General features: G+C 48.8%; 1 protein-coding gene across 13 annotated transcripts in view; it reads right to left on the bottom strand.

The window, feature by feature from the left end:
- Positions 1 to 24,058, bottom strand: part of LOC113596536 (uncharacterized) — an 87,443-nt gene that overhangs the window by 40,207 nt on the left and 23,178 nt on the right. For 7 of the 13 annotated variants that reach the window (XM_053216235.1, XM_053216232.1, XM_053216234.1 and 4 more), the window contains 2 exons: positions 11,433 to 11,584; positions 8,550 to 8,721 (listed from right to left, as the gene is read on the bottom strand). The exons of 5 other annotated variants lie outside the window; for them this stretch is intronic. In XM_053216235.1, coding sequence (XP_053072210.1) covers positions 8,550 to 8,721; positions 11,433 to 11,584 — 324 coding nt within the window. One more of the 13 variants, XR_008295791.1, reaches the window with a different exon arrangement.

Raw genomic sequence — 24,058 nt, 5'->3', positions numbered from 1 at the left:
GGATAGAAGGAGCATACCTCAAGATCATAAAAGCCATATAGGAATGACCCAACACTATTATCATCCTCAATGGGGAAAAACTGACAGCTTTCCCCGTAAGGTCAGGAACAAGACAGGGATGTCCACTCTCACCACTGTTATTCAACATAGTATTGGAAGGCTTAGCCTCTGCAATCAGACAACACAAAGAAATAAAAGGCATCCACATCAGCCAGGAGGAGGTCAAACTTTCACTCTTCACAGATGACATGATACTCTATATGGAAAACCCAAAAGATTCCACCAAAAAACTGCTAGAACTGATTCATGAATTCAGCAAAGTTGCAGGATACAAAAGCAATGCACAGAAATTGGTTGCATTCCTATACACCAACAGCGAAGCGACAGAAAGAGAAATCAAGGAACTGATCCCATTTACAGTTGCACCAAAACCCATAAAATACCTAGGAATAAATCTAACCAAAGAGGTGAAAAATCTCTACACTGAAAACTATAGAAAGCTTATGAAAGAAATTGAAGAAGACACAAAGAAATGGAAAAATATTCCAAGCTCCTGGATAGGAAGAACAAATATTGTTAAAATGTCAATACTACCCAAAGCAATCTACATATTCAATGCAATCCCTATCAAAGTAACACCAGCATTCTTCACAGAGCTAGAACAAATAATCCTAAAATTGGTATGGAGCCAGAAAAGACTCCAAATAGCCAAAGCAATCTTGAAAAAGAAAACCAAAGCAGGAGGCATCACAATCCCAGACTTCAAACTATACTACAAAGCTGTAATCATCCAGACAATATGGTCCTGGTACAAGAACAGACACTCAGATCAATGGAACAGAATAGAGAACCCAGAAATGGACCCACAAGCATATGGCCAACTAATCTTTGACAGAGCAGGAAAGAATATCCAATGGAATAAAGACAGTCTGTTCAGGAAGTGGTGCTGGGAAAACTGGATAGCGACTTGCAGAAGAATGAACCTGGACCACTTTCTGACACCATACACAAAAATAAACTCAAAATGGATGAAAGACCTCAATGTACAACAGGAAGCCATCAAAATCCTGAAGGGGAAAGCAGGCAAAAACCTCTTTGATCTTGCCCACAGCAACTTCTTACTCAACACGTCTCTGGAGGCAAGGGAAGCAAACAAAAGCAAAAATGAACTACTGGGACCTCATCAAAATAAAAAGCTTCTGTGCAGGAAGGAAACAATCAGCAAAACTAACAGGCAACCGACAGAATGGGAGAAGATTTTTGCAAATGGCATATCAGATCAAAGGTTAGTATCCAAAATCTATAAAGAATTTATCAAACTCAACACCCAAAAAACAAATAATCCAGTGAAGAAATGGGCGAAAGACATGAATAGACACTTCTCCAAGGAAGACATCCACATGGCCAACAAAGACATGAAAAAATGCTCAACATCACTCATCATCAGGGAAATACAAATCAAAACCACCATGAGATTCCACCTGACACCTATCAGAATGGCTAACATCAACAACTCAGGCAACAACACATGTTGGCGAGGATGTGGAGAAAGAGGATCTCTTTTGCATTGTTGGTGGCAATGCAAGCTGGTGTGGCCACTCTGGAAAAAAGTATGGAGGTTCCTCAAAAAACTAAAACTAGAACTACCCTACAACCCAGCAATTGCACTACTAGGCATTTACCCACGAGATACAGGTGTTTCAAGGGATACATGCACCCCCATGTTTATAGCAGCACTATTGACAATAGCCAAAGTATGGAAAGAGCCCAAATGTCCACTGATGGATGAATGGATAAAGAAGATGTGGTATATATATACAACGGAGTGTTACTCGGCAATCAAAAATAATGAAATCTTGCCATTTGCAACTACATGGATAGAACGGGAGGGTATTATGCTAAGTGAAATGAGTCAGTCAGAGAAAGACAAAAGTCATATGACTTCACTCATATGAGGACTTTAAGAGACAAAACAGATGAACATAAGGGAAGGGAAAAAAAAATAATATAAAAACCGGGAGGGGGACAAAACAGAAGAGACTCATAAATATGGAGAACAAACTGAGGGTTGCTGGAGGGGTTGTGGGAGGGGGATGGGCTAAATGGGTAAGGGGGATTAAAGAATCTACTTCTGAAATCATTGTTTCACTATATGCTAACTAATTTGGATGTAAATTTTAAAAATTTAAAAATAAAATTTAAAAATAAATTTTAAAAAATAGGAAGAACACATGAACAGACATTTCTCCAAAGAAGACATCCAGATGGCCAACAGACATGTGAAAAGATGCTCAACATCACTCATCATCAGGGAAATACAAATCAAAACCACAATGAGGTATCACTCAGAGGTGATACCTCTGCTGGTGGGAATGCAAACTGGTGCAGCCACTCTGGAGAACAGTATGGAGGCTCCTCAAAAAGTTAAAAAGAGAACTACCCTATCCATAATCTAGTAATCACACTACTGGGTATTTATCCCAAAACTACAAAACACTAATTCAAAGGGATACGCGCACCTCTATGCTTATAGCAGCACTATTTACAATAGCCAAGATACGGAAGCAGCCCAAGTGTCCATTGGTAGATGAATGGATTAAGAAGATGTGGTATAGAATGAAATCACGCCATTTCCAACAACATGGACCGAACTAGAGAGTAGCATACTGAGTGAAATAAGTCAGTCAGAGATCACAAATATCATATGATCTAACTCATATGTGTAATTTAAGAAACAAAACAAACAAAGGAAAAACAGAGAGAGAGGGACAAACCAAGAAACAGACTGGTCACCAGAGGGGAGGTGGCAGGGGGATGGGGGAAATAGGTGATGGGGATTCAGGAGTGCACTTGCTGTGATGAGCACTGGGTGACGTATGGAAGTGTTGAATCACTGTATCGTACATCTGAAACTAATATTATGTTGTATGTTAACTATACTGGATTAAAAAAAAACACTGCATATATCAAGCAAATAAGCAACTCTGACTGATCAACTGGCAGTATGAAAATAATGTGACTTGGGTGCTTGGCTAGCTCAGTCGGTTAAGCCTTTGACTTCGACTCAGGTTATGATATCACGGCTTGTGAGTTCAAGCCCTGCGTCGAGCTCTGTGCTGACAACTCGGAGCCTGGAGCCTGCTTCAGATTCTGTGTCTCCCTGTCTCTCTGCCCCTCCCCCCCCTCCCCCACCCTGGCCCGCACTCTGTCTCTCTCTCTCCCTCTAAAATGAATAAACATTAAAACTTAAAAAAAATAATGTGACTACATTTATTTTTTCACCTACGGAAAATTTAAGTGTTCCATTGGTTCAATGTTTTTGGCAGAACTTTTCCTCTTGAAAGCTGTAATTTGTACACAGTTGTTGATAATCATCTTTTAGATTCTCAAAACCTAAACTCCTTGGCTGCCTGGTCCCTGGCAGGCACTGATTTAGAGCACAGGGAATACTTGATAAAGAAACAATTGGGTCTGTGGACTCTGGATGGGTTGGTTTGTACAGGACCCATATACTTGGGGGACTCATTTGTTCACTCTAGGAATTGGCTAGCCCTGGGAGTCTCTCCAGGATCAGGATCTTGAATGCTGGAGCATCAAGAAGACAAGAAGTAAGAAAACATAGTCACTAGAGTTTGAGTAAACACGGTCTCAGCTCAAATGCTCACAGTGGGGGCCACTGTATTACCTTTCCATCCTGTGTCCTTCTGCTTGTTTGGGGCTTCGTTGACAGAGTCACTTGTCTTCTTCCTCATTCCCTAGGTGTTTGCTGAGCCCCTGGGATGGGCAAGGTCAATCGGGGCTCCTGAGAGGGGGGCCAATACCTGCCTCCTGAGAGCTTTTGCAGGTGGCCACAGGAGCTTGAGCGGTTCCAGAACGGTCTGGTGCGTGCTTAAAGGGCGTATGGGCAAGTTTCTAGGAGCGGCCCCCTAGAAGTGGCAGCAGGCTGAATTCTGAAGGATATGGAGTTGAGTTGGGGGTGTGCCTTATACACATAAACAGGGGCTGCAGGCCAGTTTGGAAGGCGCGACAGGCGGGGTGTGTGAGATCAGCTGAAGTTTTTCCCGAAGTCCGAGATCCTCTCACTGCCCAGATGGAGTAAACAGGGATGTTTTCCGTCAAGGACTGGGGTGCTGAGTTGAAACCCTTACTTCCCTATTTTCTCCACTGCAGTAAAAAACCGTCTTTTTGATTAAAAAAAGGAAATGTATCAGGATCTATCCTGTACCAGGGACTGCCTGAGCCACTGATGATACCCCGATGGGCAAGAAAGTCAAGCTTCCTGCCCTCTGGGAGCTTACGCTTTTGACGGGAAGGGGAAGCCACCAATAGAACAAGAAGCCTTTGCCCTGTGGGATGCACACTCAGGTGGAGAGATGAGCAGTTAAGCAGTTAAACATGGAAAGGTCTAAAATAAGCAAACTAAAATGGAGTTGTAGGTACAGACACAAACTGCCAAAAAAACCAAAGCAGGTCAAAGGAACAGAAAGTGGTGAGGATGAGTCATCCCTGAGGTTTCTGATGTGACGCGTCGGGACAGGCAGGGCTGCGGGGCCGTGGGGCGCTTTATCAGTTCCGGGAGGGGTCAGGACAGGCGCACCCACGTCCGAGTGAGGAGGGGCTGGTGCACAGAGAGGTGCGGGCAGACCAGCACCATGGAGGTTAAGGCGCGTGCCGTGGTTCACGGGCTTGGCAAACCCACTCGAGAGAGGGAAGGGTAGGTGATGGGATCCAAGACAAAAGGCCGGGCCTGAGCGTGTACCGTCTTGACGGCCATAAGCTGTTTTTCTAGGCATCATGAAAAGTCCTTGGTGAGTCATAAACAGGGGAATTGCATGCTCTGATTGACACCCCAGAAAAATCACTTTGATTGCTGGTTGAAGAGGGGGTTGAAGAGAGAAAGGAGGGAAGCAGGTGACCAGATAGGAGGCTGTGCAGCCGACCAACAGGAAGATGACACTTGTACCCAGATCCTTCCCCAGAGACAGGAAGACATGTTTGCCGAGCATGGGAATCACAGCCATGATACCACACATCAGCGAGCAGCAGGGCCCAGGTCAGAGATCTTATTCTAGAATGTTCCCTTTACACCATCCCTTCCAAAGCTTCCTCTTTCTGGCCTTTACCTCAAGATGAGTAGGTGAAAGTCAGTGGTCCACACTTGGTGGCCCATGTTCAGTGGCCTATGTTAGGTGGCCCATGTTTGTGGCCCATGTGTGATGGTCCACGGTCAGTGTCCCATGTTCATGGGCTCGTGTTTGGTGGTCTGTGTTTAGCAGTCCATGTTTGGTGGTCCACATTCAGTGGCCCGTGTTCACTGGTCTGCTTCAGTGGTCCGTGTTCAGTGGCTCACGTGTCACCCTTAGAAGTGAGCTGAGGGGCACCTGGGTGGCTCAGTCAGTTAAGCATCTGACTCTCGGTTTCAGCTCAGGTCATGATTTCATGGTTTGTGGGTTTGAACCTACCACAGAGCCTGCTTGGGATTCTCTCTCTCTCTCTCTCTCTCTCTCTCTCTGCCCCTCCCTAACTCGTGCACACAATCTCACTTTGTCTTTCTCTCTCTCTCTCTAAAAATAAGTATATAAACTTAAAAAAAAGAAAAGTGAACTGAGAATCAGAGACATCACTGAAACGTACTCTCATAGAAATATACAAACAATGGTAGATTTGGAGGGGGCTGACTAGAGTTTGTCTTCTTAAAAATTTTCAAGTCCTATTCCCAAGTCAGAATTTATAGAATTTTGGTCAAGTGGTGTGATTTGTAGTAACAAAACAACAAGTTCACAGATTCTGTTTCTGGTTAATTTGTTCTGTGAAGGGGGTTGGTTAAGAAAGCAATTTTTAAAACTATGTTCCCAGAAGTCTTTGTGGTGAAGAGAGATAAAGTTGAAGTTTTTAACAGAGATTATTAGACTCAAACATAGGCTTCTACACAACTCTTTCACTATTTTTAAAAAGTTAACGCATGGTTCGAAATTAACAGTAAAATGTGCACATATTACAGTATTGCAATATGGCTGATACATTATGAGCATCGTAGCAATATCTTTCTCTCTACTCATCTTGATCTAAACATTCTTCCAGAGGCAGAAGCAGGAACCTAACAGGGCGGCTTATCTTACCATTAGCTGCACGTATGTCCATCCCCCTGACGATTTTACTGATTTATGAATTCGCACAGTGCCTAACAGACGACGCAGTACCTAGGAGTTTCTAGTAAACATTCATGAACCATCGATTTGACCGAAAAGATAGCTTGAGTTTACAGCAGAATTCGAGCCAAGACTGAAGACTCAACAGCTCCACACCTTGTGACCTCGATGTAGCCTTTCAAGCATTCAGCCAGTCCCAATTCTGCTGGCAAGTCCTTTGCCGGCTGTTTTTGAAACTATGTTCCTATTCCCTGGATCACTGGTAATCCGCAAATAGCTCTCAGGTATGCCAGAGGGATTTAAAAAACATTATTTCAAGTTCTACCAGAACTATTGAAATGATAGCAGTCTTGGCAATTTTATTTCTACCTTTCATGAAATGATATGGTTATTATTATTATTTTTTTTGAGAGAGAGAGAGAGAGAGAGAACAGGGGAAGTTCAGAGAAGAGGGAGAGAGAAAGAATCCCAAGCAGGCTCCGCACTGTCCACACAGAGCCCAATGCGGGGCTCTCACTCATGAACCTGGAGCTCATGACCTGAGTCAAAGCCAAGAGCCAGATACTCAACCGACTGAGCCGCCCACGTGCCCCGAAACAATATGGTTTCAACTGGTTTTTACTCAGTGCTGTTTGGATTATGTGTTCTGAAATCCAATGAAAAAAGATATTCAAAGCACCCAGGGCACCAATGACCCCGGACACCCCTCTCCTCTTCCCCGTGGCCTCCCCCCTTTGCAGTAACTTCTCATGGTGGCTTCACCCTCTCTACCACTCCCTCAGGAGCGTGTGTCATACAGCCCAGTACCCTGGGGATTTGGCCATTTGCAAATTCTGGAAAGATCCGCAGGGTGTGTGATGGTGTGGGTAATGGAGGTCTGAGTAGAAGGGGGTGTTTGGAGGCCACCGTGCCCACAGGAGGGGGGACAACTGGGAGGAGCAAGGGCCATGGAATGAGTGGGGTCCAGCTGCGCAGGTGTCTCAGTCCAGCTGTGGATCAGGAACTACTTTTGTTTGACAGCTAAGCCGTATCTCACCCTCAGCCATGCACATTCAGTGCTTTACTGAGCACCTAGCATATAAAAAACACCCAACAGGTACAAACTCTCACGGGGTGAATAAGTTCTGAGATCTAATGCAGGCATGGTGACTGCAGTTACTAATACCGTACTGCAGAGCTGAAATGTGCTAAGAGGATGGGTCTTAAATGTTCTCCCCTCACTCACGAAAGGTAACTATGTGAGGTGATGGAGGTGTGTTCATGGATCGCGGTGATCACAGTGTATACATGTATTAAATCAGCATCGTGCCCCTTAAAGAAAAGAAAGGAGGTGGCTCAGTCGGTTAAGCGGCCAACTTCGGCTCAGGTCATGATCTCGTGGTCTGTGAGTTTGAGCCCCGCGTCGGGCTCTGTGCTGACAGCTCAGAGCCTAGAGCCCATTTCAGATTCTGTGTCTCCCTCTCTCTGACCCTCCCCCATTCATGGTCTGTCTCTCTCTGTCTCAAAAATAAATAAACGTTTAAAAAAAATTTTTTTTTTTAAAGAAAAGAAAGGAAATAGGGTGTGGTCCTCGCCTTCCAGGAGCTCCCACACGTATCCCCCAGCCTCTGTCTGGAAAGCTTTCTCTTAATACGGGAGTCTCGCCTGCTGTCTCCACCAGGAGAGAGGCTTCCTGGCTGAGTTCACGCTTCCTGCAAGGGGGAGATGTGAAAGGCACTCACCCCATTACAGCTGCCCTGGGTGCAGGCCGTGGAGCAGATAGCCCACAATTTGCATTGAGTAAAACATTTACCCTTATCTTCTGCCACCTGCCCTTGGGCAGAACAGGCACTGTTTTACAGTTAAGGGAAATAAGAGTGGGGCACGTAAGTCATAGGCTCCAGGTCACACATCTAGTAATTAGTGACTCAGGGTCTGGCTCTCATTTTCCCGAACACCAAAGCCCAGGGTTCTTGCCGTGTGGCACCTCAAGCCTGGCCAAGTGGACAGCGATGGCCAGATGCCACAACCAGCAGCCTGCCAGGCCATCTTCCCTCAGTCGCACAGGCCAGGGAGGATGTGCGACCCCTTCCCCCACACCCTCCACGCACCCCCAAGAGCTCTACCCTCCTGACAACATTGGAAACTCCCACCAATGGACGTCAGATTCCTTCTGTTCCATTTCTGGGAATTTTGACCGGGGCCGAGCAGAAGCCAGGAATGCTCGGCACGCCTGCAGCAGGAGTTAGCCCTGCTTACACCCACAGCTGCACCTTGGACACTCAACTCACAGGGTCCTTGAGGGCAGATGCCCACTGGGGGTGGCAGGAGATGAAGGAAGGGGTATCCTGGGCCCGAAAAACGTGGGGCTCCATCCAATCATCCTTCCTCTCCCCCAGGCCCTCCGCGTCCGCTACGTACCTGCCCAAGCCCGAGTCTCGTTTCCGGAGGTATCCTCTCAGCCAGCCATAGCATCTGCCCCAGGCCCCGTCCCGTCCTGCCTTGTAGCTCAGAGGCCAGGCTTTGCACAAGGCACCGCAGGGGTGCAGGACCGGGGGCCTGCGGACATGGTGAAGCAGACAGCGTGGCAAAGCTGGGGAAAGAGGGAATGACCGGCGTGCACGTGTGCATGCGTGTGTACGTGTGCTCACCTATGTGCACGTGGGTGCTCATGTGTATGCCTGTGTGCACGTGCCTGCGTGTGCGTGCACGTGTATGACATTGCTAACCAGTAATCGAGCGACCCCTTCCCCCAAGCCCTCACAGAGCTCTCTCATCCTGTTCAGGTTTCAGCCGAAATGCTGCCTCCTCAGAGACACCTTCCCTGGCCAGTCCGCTGAACTAACTCCTCCACATTCTGATGCTGCTTAATTTCTTTCACACACAGATCCTTTACCTGCACATCTCTCACACAGACACATGCACACACACGGGTGCATACGCCCCGTTTGTGTTTGCTGTCCGCAGTTGATCTCATCCACTGAAATAAAGGACAAGGGACCCTGGTTGTCCTGGAATCTGAGTTGAATCAGAAGACAGCAGGGGGGAATGTTTATAGCAGCACTATCAACAACAGCCAAAGTATGGAAAGAGCCCAAATGTCCATCGCTGGATGAATGGATAAAGAAGATGTGATTTATATATACAACAGAGTATTACTCGGCAATCAAAAAGAATGAAATCTTGCCATTTGCAACCACGTGGATGGAACTAGAGGGTATTGTGCTAAGTGAAATTAGTCAGAGAAAGACAAATATCGTAAGACTTCACTCTTATGAGGACGTTAAGACACAGAACAGATGAACATAAGGGAAGGGAAGCAAAAATAATATAAAAACAGGGAGAGGGACAAAACATAAGAGACTCTTACATATGGAGAACAAACAGAGGGTTACTGGAGGGGGTGTGGGAGGGGGGATGGGCTAAATGGGTAAGGGGCATTAAGGAATCTACTGCTGAAATCATTCTTGCACCATATGCTAACTAACTTGGATGGAAATTTAAAAAAATAAAATTCAAAAAAGAAAGAAAGACAGCAGTGGGGGGGGCGCCTGGTGGCTCAGTTGGTTGAGCATCCAACTTCAGCTCAGGTCATGATCTCGCGGTTTGTGAGTTTGAGCCCCGCGTTGGGTTCTATGCTGACGGCTCGGAGCCTGGAGCCTGCTTCGGATTCTGTGTCTCCCTCGCTCTCTGCCCCTCCTCCGCTTGGACTCTGTCTCTCTCTCTCTCAAAAAGAAACAAACATTAAAGAAAAAAATTAAAAATAAATAAAATAAATGAATAAATAAGTAGATAAATAACTAAAGAGAAGACAGCAGGGACTCCTCTTGTACAAACGGGGAGGAGCTGGCACAGTGTCCCCACAAGGCCACAGCCACCATCACAGAAACTTCTGTCACTGCTGCAGCCCGAGCCATGGGGCTGGAGACGACACGCTCACACTCACGGGGAGCCTGAGAAACCTCCAGTCTCCCTCTGTGTCACTCTCACCCCTCAAAGCCCCCAGGCAATCCCCACAGTGAAAAACCCAGACCTAGGCCACCCACGAAGGAGCCACAGACAGCCCGCCCCTCCAGCTCCCCGCTGATGCCCCAGCCAAAGAGGGTCTCAGACACAATGAGGGTGATCCATCAATGTCTTTGAATGAATGGACCAACTAATAAGGAACCAGTGACACTCAGATTGATTAAAAGGCACTTGGGGGCACCTGGCCAGCTCAGTGGGTTCAGCATCTGACTCTTGGTTGCGGCTCAGGTCACAATGTCATGGTTCATGGGTTCAAGCCCTGCATCAGGCTCTGCACTGCCAGCGTGGAGCCTGCTTGGGATTCGCTCTCTCTCTCTCTCTCTCTCTCTCTCTCTCTGCCCCTCTTCCACTCATGCTCTCTATCTCTCAAAATAAATAAATAAACTTTAAAAAGGCAGTCTGCTTGGGATTCTGTCTCTCTCTCTCCCCCTCCTCCTCTCATGCTATCTCTTAAATAACCTTTTAAAAAAGGCACTGGGAAATTAGAAGAATATGATTTCCAACAACCAAAAATTGTGTTTGGCTATTTAAGAGCAACGCACGGCGTATCCGTGTAAGTGGGAAAGCTCATTGTTAACTCGGTGTGCACCATTTCCGAGCAGCGGAGAACATCACAATGCAGGTAACCACGTTTATCTGTGGAGGCTGGTTGTCGCTCATGACTTGGGAACTAGAGCAGGACTGTCTTGCATCCACTTCCCGCAGCCCTTACCTCACCGTGTGTGGGCAGACCTTGTTTACGGTCTCGGCCACCTGCAGGGGCCGCTGCCCCGGGCGGGGCCTGCAGGGCAAGTCTAAGAACGCAGATGCAGCCAGCACAGAGCCGGGGCTCCGCAAGGGCTGAGTGAGTAAAAAGGAAGAAATCTGTGCGTGGTCTGCTCCATTATAACCAGCCTTGATAAGGTCGAGCCCACGACACCCCCAGCTGTTTCCACTGATGGTACAATGAATACACAGGGCCACGCCGGGGGCTGACAGCAGGTAACATGCTCGTAGCACAGCGCTGAACCAGAATGATACCTTTACTCCTTAGAGCAGAGGTTCTCAGCCGGCAGTCATCTGCCCCCTGAAAGGCAGTGGACAATCCTGGGGACATTTTTGACTGTCCTGAGGGTGCCGCTGGCATCTAGCGAGGGATCCTGCTCAATGTCCCACAATGCACAGGGCAGCCCCCCCACGACAGAGGACTGTCCGGTCTGAGATGCCCACTATGCCGAGGGTGTGAGATGCTGCCTTAAAGCAAAGGGTTCAAGCCCAAGACCTTAGACCAAGACCCACCTTTGGACAGCTTCCTCTCTGTGGGTCCCCCCAACTGGTGGCCCAGCGCAGGTGTGGTGTGGCCTGTTGGGGGTGAGGAGGTCAGGGGTAGGAGGACGGTGCAGGAAGCGGGGTTCAGCCAGTCTGGCCAGCTTTTTCTGGGACCACAAGCCCTGAGGACGAAAAGAAAACTTGAGTGCTGACTGGAGGAAAGTCCCAGCCGACTCTGCCCGCCTTCATCTGGAAGAAAAAAGCCTCCACTTCTCCCAGAGACAGGCCAAAACACAGCTCCTCCAGCACGAGGCAGTCGCTCCAGCCCCTTCTTCCACCCTGTTTCCTCACTCGGAAAGTGGAGGGGCACCCGGGCGGCTCAGTCGGTTAAGACTCTTGATTTCGGCTCAGGTCGTGATCTCGCGGTTCATGAGTTCGAGCCCCACGTCAGGGCAGATAGCGCAGAACCTGCTTGGGATTCTCGATTCCCCTTCTCTCTCTGCCCCCTCCCCTGCTCACGCTATCTGTCAAAAATAAATAAACATTAAGGGGGCGCCTGGGTGGCTCAGTCGGTTAAGTGTCCGACTTCAGCTCCGGTCATGATCTCGCAATCTGTAAGTTCGAGCCCCACGTCGGGCTCTGTGCTGACAGCTCAGAGCCTGGAGCCTGCTTCAGCTTCTGTGTCTCCCTCTCTCTTTGCCCCTCCCCCACTCATGTTGTCTCTCTCTCTCTCTCTCTCTCTCTCTCAAATAAATAAACGTTAAAAAAATAAGAAAATGGAAATTTAACAGTGTGTCTGTGCAGCATGGGAACGAAAACGGATTTGAAAGCCCTTTGAACGTTGCAGTGGGTTACACAACGCAAATCGACCCACCCAGCTTTCTAGTTGCTTGAAAACCCTCCCAGACCCAGGCCCCCTCCGGGGGGACATGGGCCCTTCCTGTGCCCGCCATGGCTTGTTGCAGCGGTGGAGGCTGTGGAAGGTACTGGAAGGGCTCACAAGGCTCCTTCCTCAGGAGTCAGAGGGGAGGCTTGCAGGGTCACGGGAAAGGCTGTGCAAACGTATAGGTGAATCGTAAAGTGAGGACAGCCACGGAAACCCTCCATAATCATGTCAAGTAACAAAAGCAATTCACTGAATAAGGTGTAGCATGATCACACTGGTGTGAGGAAAAGAACAAAAAGGAAATCTGCGTGTGTGTGCACACATAAGTCAGTGTAGAGAAAAAAGCCAAGAGCCTAAGAAAGAAAATTACCGAACGTTCACAGCATTTATCTCTGGGAAAGAGAAGGAAGCTTGCAAGGGCAGGTAGTGAATAAATCTTGCCATTATGCATTCTGTACACTTTTATTGTTTGCTTATTTTACAAGCACAGCAGCATGGATTATTATAAAATTTTTAATGTTTAAAAAAAATCAAAAACCTTTTATGGGCTGGGTTCAGCTATGTTTAACCACGTATTAACATTAGCAAATCCTACGATCACACACAAACGAAAACAATGTAGACGTGGTATTTGCATTTGATATATCAGCACACTTGTTGTGCACTGAGGATAAATAACAATTATCCAAAGCGAAGAATGAGGGCAGACGGCTTCCTGAAAGTCACTCCAGTTCCAGTGCCCTGACCTTCTGAGCCCAGTGCTTGGAACCCCAAAATGGGGGCTCTCGATGGCCTGAGATACAATGAATCCAACCAACCTCAACTCAAGAGAGCCCGGTGGGGGCCACCCCCTGGGCAGATAATAGAAATCCAAACTCCATTCAGGTTAAGTCTCCACCTTCAAGGAAGGTGAGGGGGCAAGATACCTACACAAAGAATAGAAGCAGTAAGACCCACCGGCCCGGAGTGCCAGGCACTGTTCTAATTCTGTAAGATCATGTATTTCCTACCACAATCTGAGGCAGTAGGTATTGTTATTGCCACCAGTTTACAAATGGGGAAACTGAGGCATAGAAGGTAAGTTGCCCGAAGCCCCCCCCCCCCCAGTTCCTTTGGGAGGGCAGTAGGAGTTTGGACTCCTGAGTCTATGGGCGCACTATGCCGTGCTGTACTGGTGGGTCCAGGATGGAGGCAGGAGGCATGACCAGAACATGAGTGTGATGCACAGACTCTCCGGAAAAAGGTGACCCATTCCGGATTACAGACCCCTAGCAGAGCAGAGGTAAAGGACTTTAGAAATCAAATGACCCAAACTCACCTTTGTTAAAGAACTTTTTATAGTATTTATTTCTAAGAGACGGGGGCGGCGGGGGGAGACACAGAATCTGAAGCAGGCTCCAATGCTCCGAGCTGTCAGCACAGAGCCGGATGTGGGGCTCGAACTCACCAACTGCGAGATTGTGACCTGAGCTGAAGTTGGACGCTCAATCGACTGAGCCACAGAGGCGCCCCCAAACTCGCCTCTTAATAAGCAGGACACCAAGGCCCAGGAAGGGACTCAGTGTGATCCTGGTTGGGGAACCCAGCTTGGTTTTCTGGAAAGCAGTAAGGGCCCAGCAGCACCCGCCTGTGGAGACAACAGAGTTTGCCATGACTGGATGGCCTGGCTTGGAGCCAGTGTGCTCGCAGCCGGGGGTCAATGTTGTACTGAGGCACAGGGACCCACATCCCACATTCAGCACCGAGCCTGGCCTTTCACAGCCTACCGGACAGGGAAGCAGCTTTGTGTGGGGGCAGGCTGGGGTACTGGGGGGGAGGGGGTAGTGCACCCCCAATTTGTCCTGCTAAGACAACTGCTCTGTCACCACTCTGAAACACTGCACTCTCGACACTGTTAAAACGTAAAACCTGCTTTGGTTCTGAACACTTAGCAAAGAAGGTGGATCGTGAAGTCCACAGATGCAGGTGGAACAGATGTGCAGAGACACGGTGCAAGGAGACCTGCCTCCTGTGGGTGCTGGTGCCCAGCTCGGAGGGGCTCGCCCTGACTCCAGCCTGGGCGGCGTGAGGTCCGTGAGCAGAGGCCACACTCTGCCTCCACGTCACCAACCTGGCGGCGACCCCAGGAGCCACGTATCCTGCACAAAGACCACTCCTTCTCATCCTCGGATTCTTTCTTCTTGCCCCACTGTTCCTGGGCACCTCTTCCCCACTTGCCATGTCCTGATCTGCGTAGTTCTTGACCGTCTCTCCCTATCCTTGGGAATCATTGGACCAGAAGACTCAGCAGCCATTCGACCCAGGAACTGTGATGTCCCAGGTAAGTCAGCTTAACGTGGTTGAACCTGTTTCCTCATCTAGAAAATGGGGACTTGGGTATAATGGACCTACTGTACTCATTTCACGGGGCTGACGTGATCATCACACAAGTGTGGGGTCGGCCGAGCATTACAAGCTTTACACACTGTGCGAACGTACCAGGCCAGGATGACTGATGGCGGGTAGGAGGCATCCAGAACAAACAAGTGGTTACCCAATGGGATATTTTTCCCAAGCTAGAGTCGGTGGAATACCTCATTCACTGTGGTAACACTCCACCCCGTATGAGGTCTCACGCGAGGCCCTAACGATCAGTTGCCAGGTGGATGCGTACAAGAGCAAACACGGAACCAGTTAAGGATGGATGCATTTCCAACCGCCAAGTGGCCACTGCGCTTTTATTATGTGCCAACTGTTGTCACGGGCTTAGTTTCTGTGAAACTCAAAGCCTAACTGTTCTAATATGAAGGGGATAAACAACTTTAATTCAAGGCAGAGAAAGAACAGTACTGTGGGGGAGGCCCCACGTGCAAAAAACAGCTTCAAAAGGAGGAAGGTGTTACAGCTATTGGGAGGTCGAGAAAGGTTCACGAGCCTCGAAGGATGCACAGAATTTTAGCCCATGTCACTAGGAAGGGTCTCCCAGGCCCAAGGGAAGCAGGTGGGGAGGGGAGCAGTGACAGCATAGCACAGATGGGACTGCAGGGGAGAAATGAAAGATGCTCCAGGGAAGCCTGCTTCAATCCAAAGAATGGATGTCTCCAAATATCTGCTAAGGATTGTAGACTTTCTCTTAGGACAGGAAAGAGGACATGAGGTTCTTCCAGGCATTGACCTGCTCAATTGGCTCCTTTTGCAGGAGGAGCAGTTAATTATGGCTTAAATTCACGATTCCTTGGGGCCCCTGGGTGGCTCAGTTGGTTAAGTGTCCGACTCTTTGTTTCGGCTCAGGTCACGATCTCACAGTTCATGGGTTCGAGTCCCATACTGGGCTCTGTGCTGACAGTGCAGAGCCTGGTTGGGATTCTCTCTCTCCCTCTCTCTCAGCCCCTCCCATGCTCATCCTCTCTCTCTCTTCCTGTCTCTCTCTCAAAATAAATAAACTTAAATTCATGATTCCTTGCCCAAAGCTAACTTACTGCTGCCTGTTATAGATGCTCTGTCTTCCACTCAAACAGGTCGTTGGCCTCTGAAACCTATGCATCAGCATCTATTTGACGGGATTAACCGGGACCGTACATATGTTTTGGGAATTAACAGTGACAATAGCTATGCGAGTCCTTGGCTTGGAGACGCATCTTTTTTGTCCAAGGGATCACAGCAACCTTCCTTCTCTGGTAGGGACTTCTTTGCAATACAAACACACCTGCAGTGAGAAAATGCATTCCAGAATTATCTAACTGGAGAAGATGCCATCTGACAGACCAGGAACTCCAGAGGTGGGAAGCAGTGGCTTGCCAAGCCACATGGCCAGTCTCCCACAGACCCGAGACCAGAGTCAGGGTCTCCTCCCTCCTGCCACTGGCTCCCAAAAACTGAACACCAGACGGGGACTAAAAGTACTTGAGGTATTTGTCTGCAGCAGAAGAGGCTGGCCCCCCATGTTAATCCTCAGTCTCCCATCCCCTAAAAGTCCAGAGCACAAGTGTTGAGCATATTGGCCAACTCCTCAAGATTCCTGTTGTTCCTGTTGTTGGCTTGCAGGGAGAGCAGGGAGTCAGGCACAAGGTCAAGGAACCTACCTTGTGCCAACAGGACTTTGCCTCAACTCTGTTGACAGCTATATCCCTTCAACCTACCACACCTGAATGCACAGCCGGGGTGAGTTGTCGCATGGCTTTTGAGCATTGTGCAGATTTGGAAATAAAGACTCAGAGAACTCGAACAATTAGACCAAGGACACGTAGCCGGTAACCGCCCCTTAGCTCAGTTTCCTGTTTCTCCATCAGCCGTTGCCCAACGTATGCACCACGCTCCTTGTACATCGTCTTTACCAGTGTTAACTAGTTACTCCTGGGTTGCTGGAATCAATGGACACTCTTTCAGTCTTACCAAACACTTTCTTCCTGAAGGCGCTTCTTCCCTTGGCTTTCATGATACCACACTCCTCTGGTTTTGTCCTCTCTGAATGTTCTCTCTCATTGTTTTTGGCTGGCTGATCCAACTCTACTAGACCATAAACACGGAAGTCTCTCACGGATTTTTTTTTTTTTTTTTTGACCCCTCTGCTTTCTCTCTGCACCCTTGCTCTGGGGAATTATGTGCACACCTTGGACCTCAATTATCAGTTCAGGGCTGATGACTTCTCCATGGGAGTGGCCAGCTTATACCTGAACTCTGGACTTAGATATCCCTGCTTGGATGGCACCCATGCCTCTCAAACTCCACTTATTCAGAGCTTAAGTCTTCATCTGCATTTCATCCTTGCACATGGCAGCCCCATCCACCTGGGGTAATATCTGCCTAACTCTCTCTCTCCCTTGGTCCCCACACCCAAACAAACTTTTGATTCCTCCTCTTATGTAGCTCTTAAGCCTTCCGTTTCTCACCATCCTCACCACCACCTAATCCTCTTATGCTGGATTCATACAACCAGTATGAGTAGGAGACCTCAGACCCAGCCTGGAGCCTCTCCTAGGGAAGATGCTGATTGTTAATACTGGTTAAATATGTAAATCAAATAATGTCTAGTCTACTCAAGCCCTCTTTTTCTATGAAAAGGGAACTGTTCGTCCCCTCAAGGTCTACTTCATAAGGTTCCCATAAAAATGGAAATGAGATTAAGTGTTCCTCAACTTAAAAAATGCCACTAAATGTAAGATTCACATTTCTTTACCTACTTTTCAGTGGAAGGCGGGAGACCACATTCCTTGTTATCATTATTATTTAGTACCCTTTACAATTTCATAGAAATTTTATATCAACAGAATTATTATTAACTCAAATAACTATATTAACTATAACTTCAAGATGCTAAAATGAAAAGGTGTACATTGACAAATCTAAGAAATCCATTAAGATGTGTGACAACACAGAGCAAACAGCATTGCATGATTGGTGGTTATTGGGGGGAGCAGATTAAAAAGACAGATCCTAGACTTACTGTTGGCAATTCTAATTCAGGGGCTGTTTTGTAAATAAAGATGCTCCAGGGGCGCCTGGGTGGCGCAGTCGGTTAAGCGTCCGACTTCAGCCAGGTCACGATCTCGCGGTGCGTGAGTTCGAGCCCCGCGTCAGGCTCTGGGCTGATGGCTCAGAGCCTGGAACCTGCTTCCGATTCTGTGTCTCCCTCTCTCTCTGCCCCTCCCCCGTTCATGCTCTGTCTCTCTCTGTCCCAAAAATAAAAAAAAACAAAAAAACAAAAAAAACGTTGAAAAAAAATAAAGATGCTCCAGTTATTCAGAAGGGGTGTCCAGTTTGGAACTGGTCACTAAAAAAACCCATAAAATCCACTCCGTTCTTTTACTAGAGAGGAAACTAAGAATGGTAGGTAGCCTATAATTTGTCCCAGGTCACACGGACAGTCAGTCGGTCGTACCTAAGCTCTGACTCAGGATTGGCCTCCTACCTCTTTATCCCCCGGGGCTTCCTACCAGACCATACTGCCTCCTTCTGGCTCCAGCTCAGGCTTTCCCAGATCCTGATGACTCTGACAGTTCCAGACTTCTGCATCATTATCTTTTCTCAAGAAGGTAAGTCTGTGTACAAACCACCCATGGGAAGAGCTGGCTACAGCCGGAGATGGTCTAGGGGATTTCTGTTGGGGACTGACAGTTTGCACACACAAAACCGGTCTTACTTCCTTTAGGGTCTAGTAACTCTTTTGCTTCACATACCAAAATAAACTCCCCTTGAGTTTCCGGTATGCCTCCAATTGCCTCCACTTTCAAACAAGGCTAACACTAAAAATCAGCCCGGCAGGCATTCAGCGACAGGTGGGTGTGGCTGGCTTTAGTGTGAAAGAGAGGCAAGTCCCCATAAACCCAGGATCTCTCCGTGTGTTCAGATTCGGAGATTCTGGAAACAAAGACCACCTGCAAAGGCGAACAGAGACTAGCTGGACCCTCTGGGCAGCACCAGCCACCCTAACCAGGCCAGAGGGGCCAGATCCCGGTGTCCAGACACAGACACATGAGCAAAACCACCAACGGTCCCCATTTCACCAAAGTCTTAGGGTTCTGAACACACGCCTCCACTCGGCACTTAGTTTCTGCATGTGTGAAACATCGGATTGTGTTGAGCTGGATTCATTCGGTCTCTCCTTTCCTCATTCCCCGAAACCCTTTACCACACAGAAGCTCATTCCCCAGGCCTGACACAGAGAGTGGATATATCTGGGTTGTTCTGGCTGAAGTGGTCACAAGGTCCAGAGTGCAGGTCTTGGTTTCCGGGAGAGCCCTGAAGTCTCCATGGAACATGTGAACTCTGCGGAGGCGATGCTCTCGTTCCTTCCCCCTCAGCTGTCATGGGGCTACGATTCTCGCTGGCAGTACGTGGCGGTTCTGGGCATAACTGTGAAAAGCTGGCATCCACGCAGGGCTCTGCCTTCAGTCCCATGCCCGAGCACAGGCTTACAGCTGCCTGAGGGGATGCAATTGGCCGTGACCATAAATGTTACCTTCATGAAGTGTGTTTACATTCTAGTGAGGGGCACTGCCCAACCTTCAGTTCTGACAGACGAGGTAACCCGTTCGGGGAGGGTTACTGGCAGCTGGGGGGCAGGTCAAGGACATTCCTTGACCTACTAAGTATGGGAAGAGAGTGTGAGTGGAGAGAAGAGAGGAAGGTCCTTAGTTAGAGATTTTCCTAGACTGTAGAACTAGTATTGATTTTATTTCTTCAGAGCGCACTGAAACTTCACTCAGCCTTACAAAGGAGACTCTGACACCCGCCATGGCATGGGTGAACCCTGAGGAGTTATAAACACCGTGTGATTGCCCTCACATGTAGTACAGAGTGGTCTGACTCATACAGACAGAACGTGGAATGGAGGTTTCCGGAGGCTGGGGTGGGGAGAAGGGGAAGTGAGTGTTTAACGGGCACAGAGTTCCACTTTGGAAAGATGGATAGTTCTGGGTACGGATGGTGGTGGTGGTTGCACAACAGTGCGAATACACTTAATGTGCTGTGCATTCAAAAATGGTTAATTATTTGTACCTTACCACAACTTTCAGAAGTAAGTATTTTTTCAAAAGTATTCCACTGTAGGGACACCTGGCGGTGGGGGGGGGGGGGGGCTCACTTGGTTGGGCATCCGACTCTTGATCTCAGCGTAGGTCATGATCTCACGGTTGCTGGGTTTGAGCACTGCATCAGGCTCTGTGCTGACAGTGTGGAGCCTGCTTGGGATTCTCTCCCTCCCTCTTTCCCTGTCCTCCCCCTGCTCATGTTCTCTCTCTCCCTCTCAAAAATAAATTTTTTTTAAAAAGTATTCCACTGGGGCGCCTGGGTGGCTCAGTCGGTTAAGCGGCCGACTTCGGCTCAGGTCATGATCTCGCGGTCCATGAGTTCAAGCCCCGCGTCGGGCTCTGTGCTGACAGCTCAGAGCCTGGAGCCTGTTTCGGATTCTGTGTCTCCCTCTCTCTGACCCTCCCCCGTTCATGCTCTGTCTTTCTCTGTCTCAAAAATAAATAAACGTTAAAAAAAAAAATTAAAAAAAAATAAAAAGGTATTCCACTATCGATGGAACACAGATATATTATAAATGCATTATAAAAATGAAGTTGATCCAATGATATTGAAAAACGTCCCAGTGAAAATTGGAAATAAAGCAAGCCGCAAAGCAGTATCACAGCATGGTGCCTTTAAAAATACACGTGTGTCTGACGACGTGCGTGAATAGATGGCTGTACGGGTGCACAGGAAAATGTCACAGACTGAGAGAAACCACACTGATGGCGAGCCATTCCAACATCTGTGGGAAGTAGAATTCAAGGTGACTTTCATTTTCTGCTGATATGCGTCAGTATTGTTTTAGCTTTTCACAGCACGTATATTGTTTGTGGAAAGGAAGCCAACAGCAGGGAAGACGGCTGTGCAAGCACCCCCCACGCAGTCCACTCCGCCTGGGTTCAATCCTGGGCCCATCCCTCATGAACTGTCGATTATTCTGTGCCAGTCTGGCTGTCTCATCCAGGGAAATGGGGACAGCCATGTGCTCGTAACACAAAGAGGAGAAGCCAGAGCTGTGCTGAGGGTACTGCAGAATCGGACATCCGGCCAGATTTCCCTCGAAATGCCATTCTGAATTCTAGAGCATCTATCAATGCCCCCCTTCAAATGAGAGAGTGGCTGCTTAAATTGCACGTATTTTAAATAAGATTCTTCATAACAAATTTCAGTTAGTACCATAGGTAGGTATATTTATTTTAAAGAACTTAAGTAAAACTGCTAAATGGAAAAAAAAAGAAAGAAAAAGCAAGAGCTGTCTGAAATATCACTTACCGAACATCGTCAGTTACTGAACACCCCCTCCCCCGCCCTAATCTGTCCATTACTTTCTCCCCTTGACTGTAGGAGGGTGCAGAGGGACAGCTAAATGCAACATCCACATCCACCTAGAGGCTCAGAATTGACATCCGGTCTGTCTAACTCGGGGGCTGATTCAACCCCCTTCGTGGCCTCTCGTGGCTCTGCAGACTAGACACTTGCTCAGGTGTGAAAGACCCCACCTGTAGGTGGCCTGGGGGGGTTTGCTCAGTCAGGCTCTCTCCGGACTCAGAGCAGCCCCCACATACTCAGCCGAGACCCGACCTCGGAGGAGCGCTGAGCTGGGCCTGAATCAGTTCACCCCCACGATGAAAGGCCAAGTCTCATCTGATCTTGGCAGGTGAGCCCCAAGGCAGGTGCTACCCAGCACCGCCCCTCCCCACCTGCCTCCCCTCACCTCTGCACCCGGGTCTCAGGCCCCCAAGGTGTGACCAGCACCTGACACAAAGAGTCCTGCCTCTGGACAGCGGCCAGCAAGGCGGCCTAGGAGACACGTCCTAGAGACCAGCGGCCAAGGACGTGACCTCGGCAGACCACGGTCAAGGTCTGGTCCACGTGAGAGGGCCAGGGAAAGGGCTAGAAAGTGTGCCCGCTGCTTCTGGGATGCACACAGCCACAAAGCAGAAGGTAGCATACATTAGCCGAACAATCACAGAGAATAAATATGCACAGAATGAATACAGGCAGGGTTGGCTCACGGCCTGGCCCTTCAAGCCGCCTTCCCCTCCCCACAGGTAAATACCATTAACGCTGGAGCTTTTTTTTTTTTTTAGGTCCTGGGCTTTTTGCTTTGTATTTAAATATGTGAGTGTGTGTGTGTGCAAGCATGCACGTGCACACACACGCGCGCACACACACACACATAGATTTTTCTTTCTTCCCCACAGAAAGGTCCTTAAATCTGAGGCTCCTCCTTGAAAATAACCTGACTCATGCTTCTCTGTCCTAAAATGCGTTACGATTACCATTCTCTAGAAAGCAAGAGCAATGGAGAGGGTGCCCTCCGGAAGAGGCCTGAGGCTGTCAACCTGAGGCCTTGAGTTTGTTTTGGGGACAGAGTAGAATGGAAAGGGACTGCCATTAGGATGCAGAGAGGGAACCTGATACAGGTGCCAGGAGGGAGCAAGCTGGGGGTGGGGGCGGAAGGAATGGGGCCCTGGAGGAAATGAAGGTTAACCAAACAGCCAAGGCTGGACGCTTAAAACAGCAAACATTCACCTGTCCTAGTTCTGGAGGCAGGACATCCGAGATCAAGGTGCAGGCAGGTTCGGATGATCCCTTTCTTCTCTGTGCTCACCTGGCGCTGAGAGAAGAGAGAGGTCTCCCTCTTCCCCTTCTCATAAGACCACCGGTCCCAGGGGATCAGGCCCCACCCTCATGACTTTATTAACCCTCATCACCTCCTTTTTGAAAAAAATTTTTTTAACGTTTATTTATTTTTGAGACACAGAGAGACAGAGTACAAACGGGGGAGGGGCAGAGAGAGAGGGAGACACAGAATCGGAAGCAGGCTCCAGGCTCCGAGCCATCAGCCCAGAGCCCGACGCGGGGCTCAAACTCACGAACTGTGAGATCGTGACCTGAGCCGAAGTCAGACGCTTAACCGACTGAGCCACCCAGGCGCCCCTACCCTCATCACCTCCTTAAAGGCCCCTCTCCAAATACAACCACATTGGAGTTAGGGCCTCGGCATAGGAATTTGGCGAGGACACAATTCAGTCCTTAGCAACACTACTATGTTCATTCATTTCTTCCAAACAGTGACTGGGTATGTATGGCAGATAGATAGCGGAGCCCCCCGGGAGGAGAGGTAATGGGGTTTCCACTCAGTCCCTCCCCCAGATTTCACTGAGTTGGGTGGGGGTAGTGACAAGTCTGTAAAGTACATCATGGGGAAGGAGGTGTGAGGGAGCAGCTCAGAGGCCCCCAGCCATGTTTAGAGCCAAGAGCAGAAGTCAGGGAGGGCTTTTCGGAGGAGGTGACGGGGAACATGAACACAGCTCACTGACGGGAGCCCCCAGAGAGCTGGGCACGATCTTCGCCCCTCCAGTGCTCAGCTCATAGTTATGTAATAAATACTGTTGAAATGCAACCAAGTGCATCTTTGATGAGGAATGATCCAGACACCCACATAAAGTGTGTGGATCAGCCCGGTGCCTGTGAGCTTGTCACTAAATGTAGCTGTTCTTACACTCCTTGCACCCTGTATGGGGCATCCCTCTGCCAGTGGAAACACCACAAGCACCAGCGCACCTGACCCCTAGGAGCCCTGTTCCAATCTCTCTAGCTCATGACTGGGGAAACGCAAGCCAAGACAGAGCGTCCCGGCTGGCAGGTGCCAGGCCCACCTGGCTCTAAACACAGAGAACAGATGGGAGAGACACACGAAGGGCCGGACCTCACCAGGAACGGTGGCCTTGCCCCCAGCCTGGAGCTTCCTGACGGTCACGGGAAATGGGAAACAGGAAGGCAGAGACTCACTGCAAACACAGACACCTGCATCTCACCTGCACACACTCCGACATACCCCCAGCCAAACAGAGCCAGGGAGCCAGGTTCTCTCCCCATTTTGTCCTCTGGGACCCCTCATCCTTTCAAACAGATGGACCGCTCCAATTTCCTGCCTCTTCTTTCTTCTTCTTCTTCCTCTTTTTCTCCTTCTTCTTCTTTTTCTTCTGCTGCTGCTGCTGCATTTTTTTAGCGCGGGCCAGGGGCTGTGTGGCTGCTCTCCCATTTCCAACGCCCTCTCCCCTGACCTGAGGCTCTCTGGTGGCGGTGCCTTCTCATCGTGGCTACTTGGGACCCTGCCGCTGGGGGCTTCCCGCCGAACGGCGAACACCGTAAACACAAAAAAGGACCAAAAACATTGAAAGCCAGTGTTGACACAGGGCCAAGGGTAAAAGAACAGAGCTTCAACCCTCAGGTGCCAGAAATAAAGTAGAAACTGAGCCAGGGGTGAAGG

The sequence above is a fragment of the Acinonyx jubatus genome, chromosome B1, assembly GCF_027475565.1.
Source record: "Acinonyx jubatus isolate Ajub_Pintada_27869175 chromosome B1, VMU_Ajub_asm_v1.0, whole genome shotgun sequence".
NCBI classification, from domain to species: Eukaryota; Metazoa; Chordata; class Mammalia; order Carnivora; family Felidae; genus Acinonyx; species Acinonyx jubatus.
The sequence above is the reverse complement of the archived record's forward strand: the minus strand, read 5'-3'. Positions and strand labels throughout refer to the sequence as shown.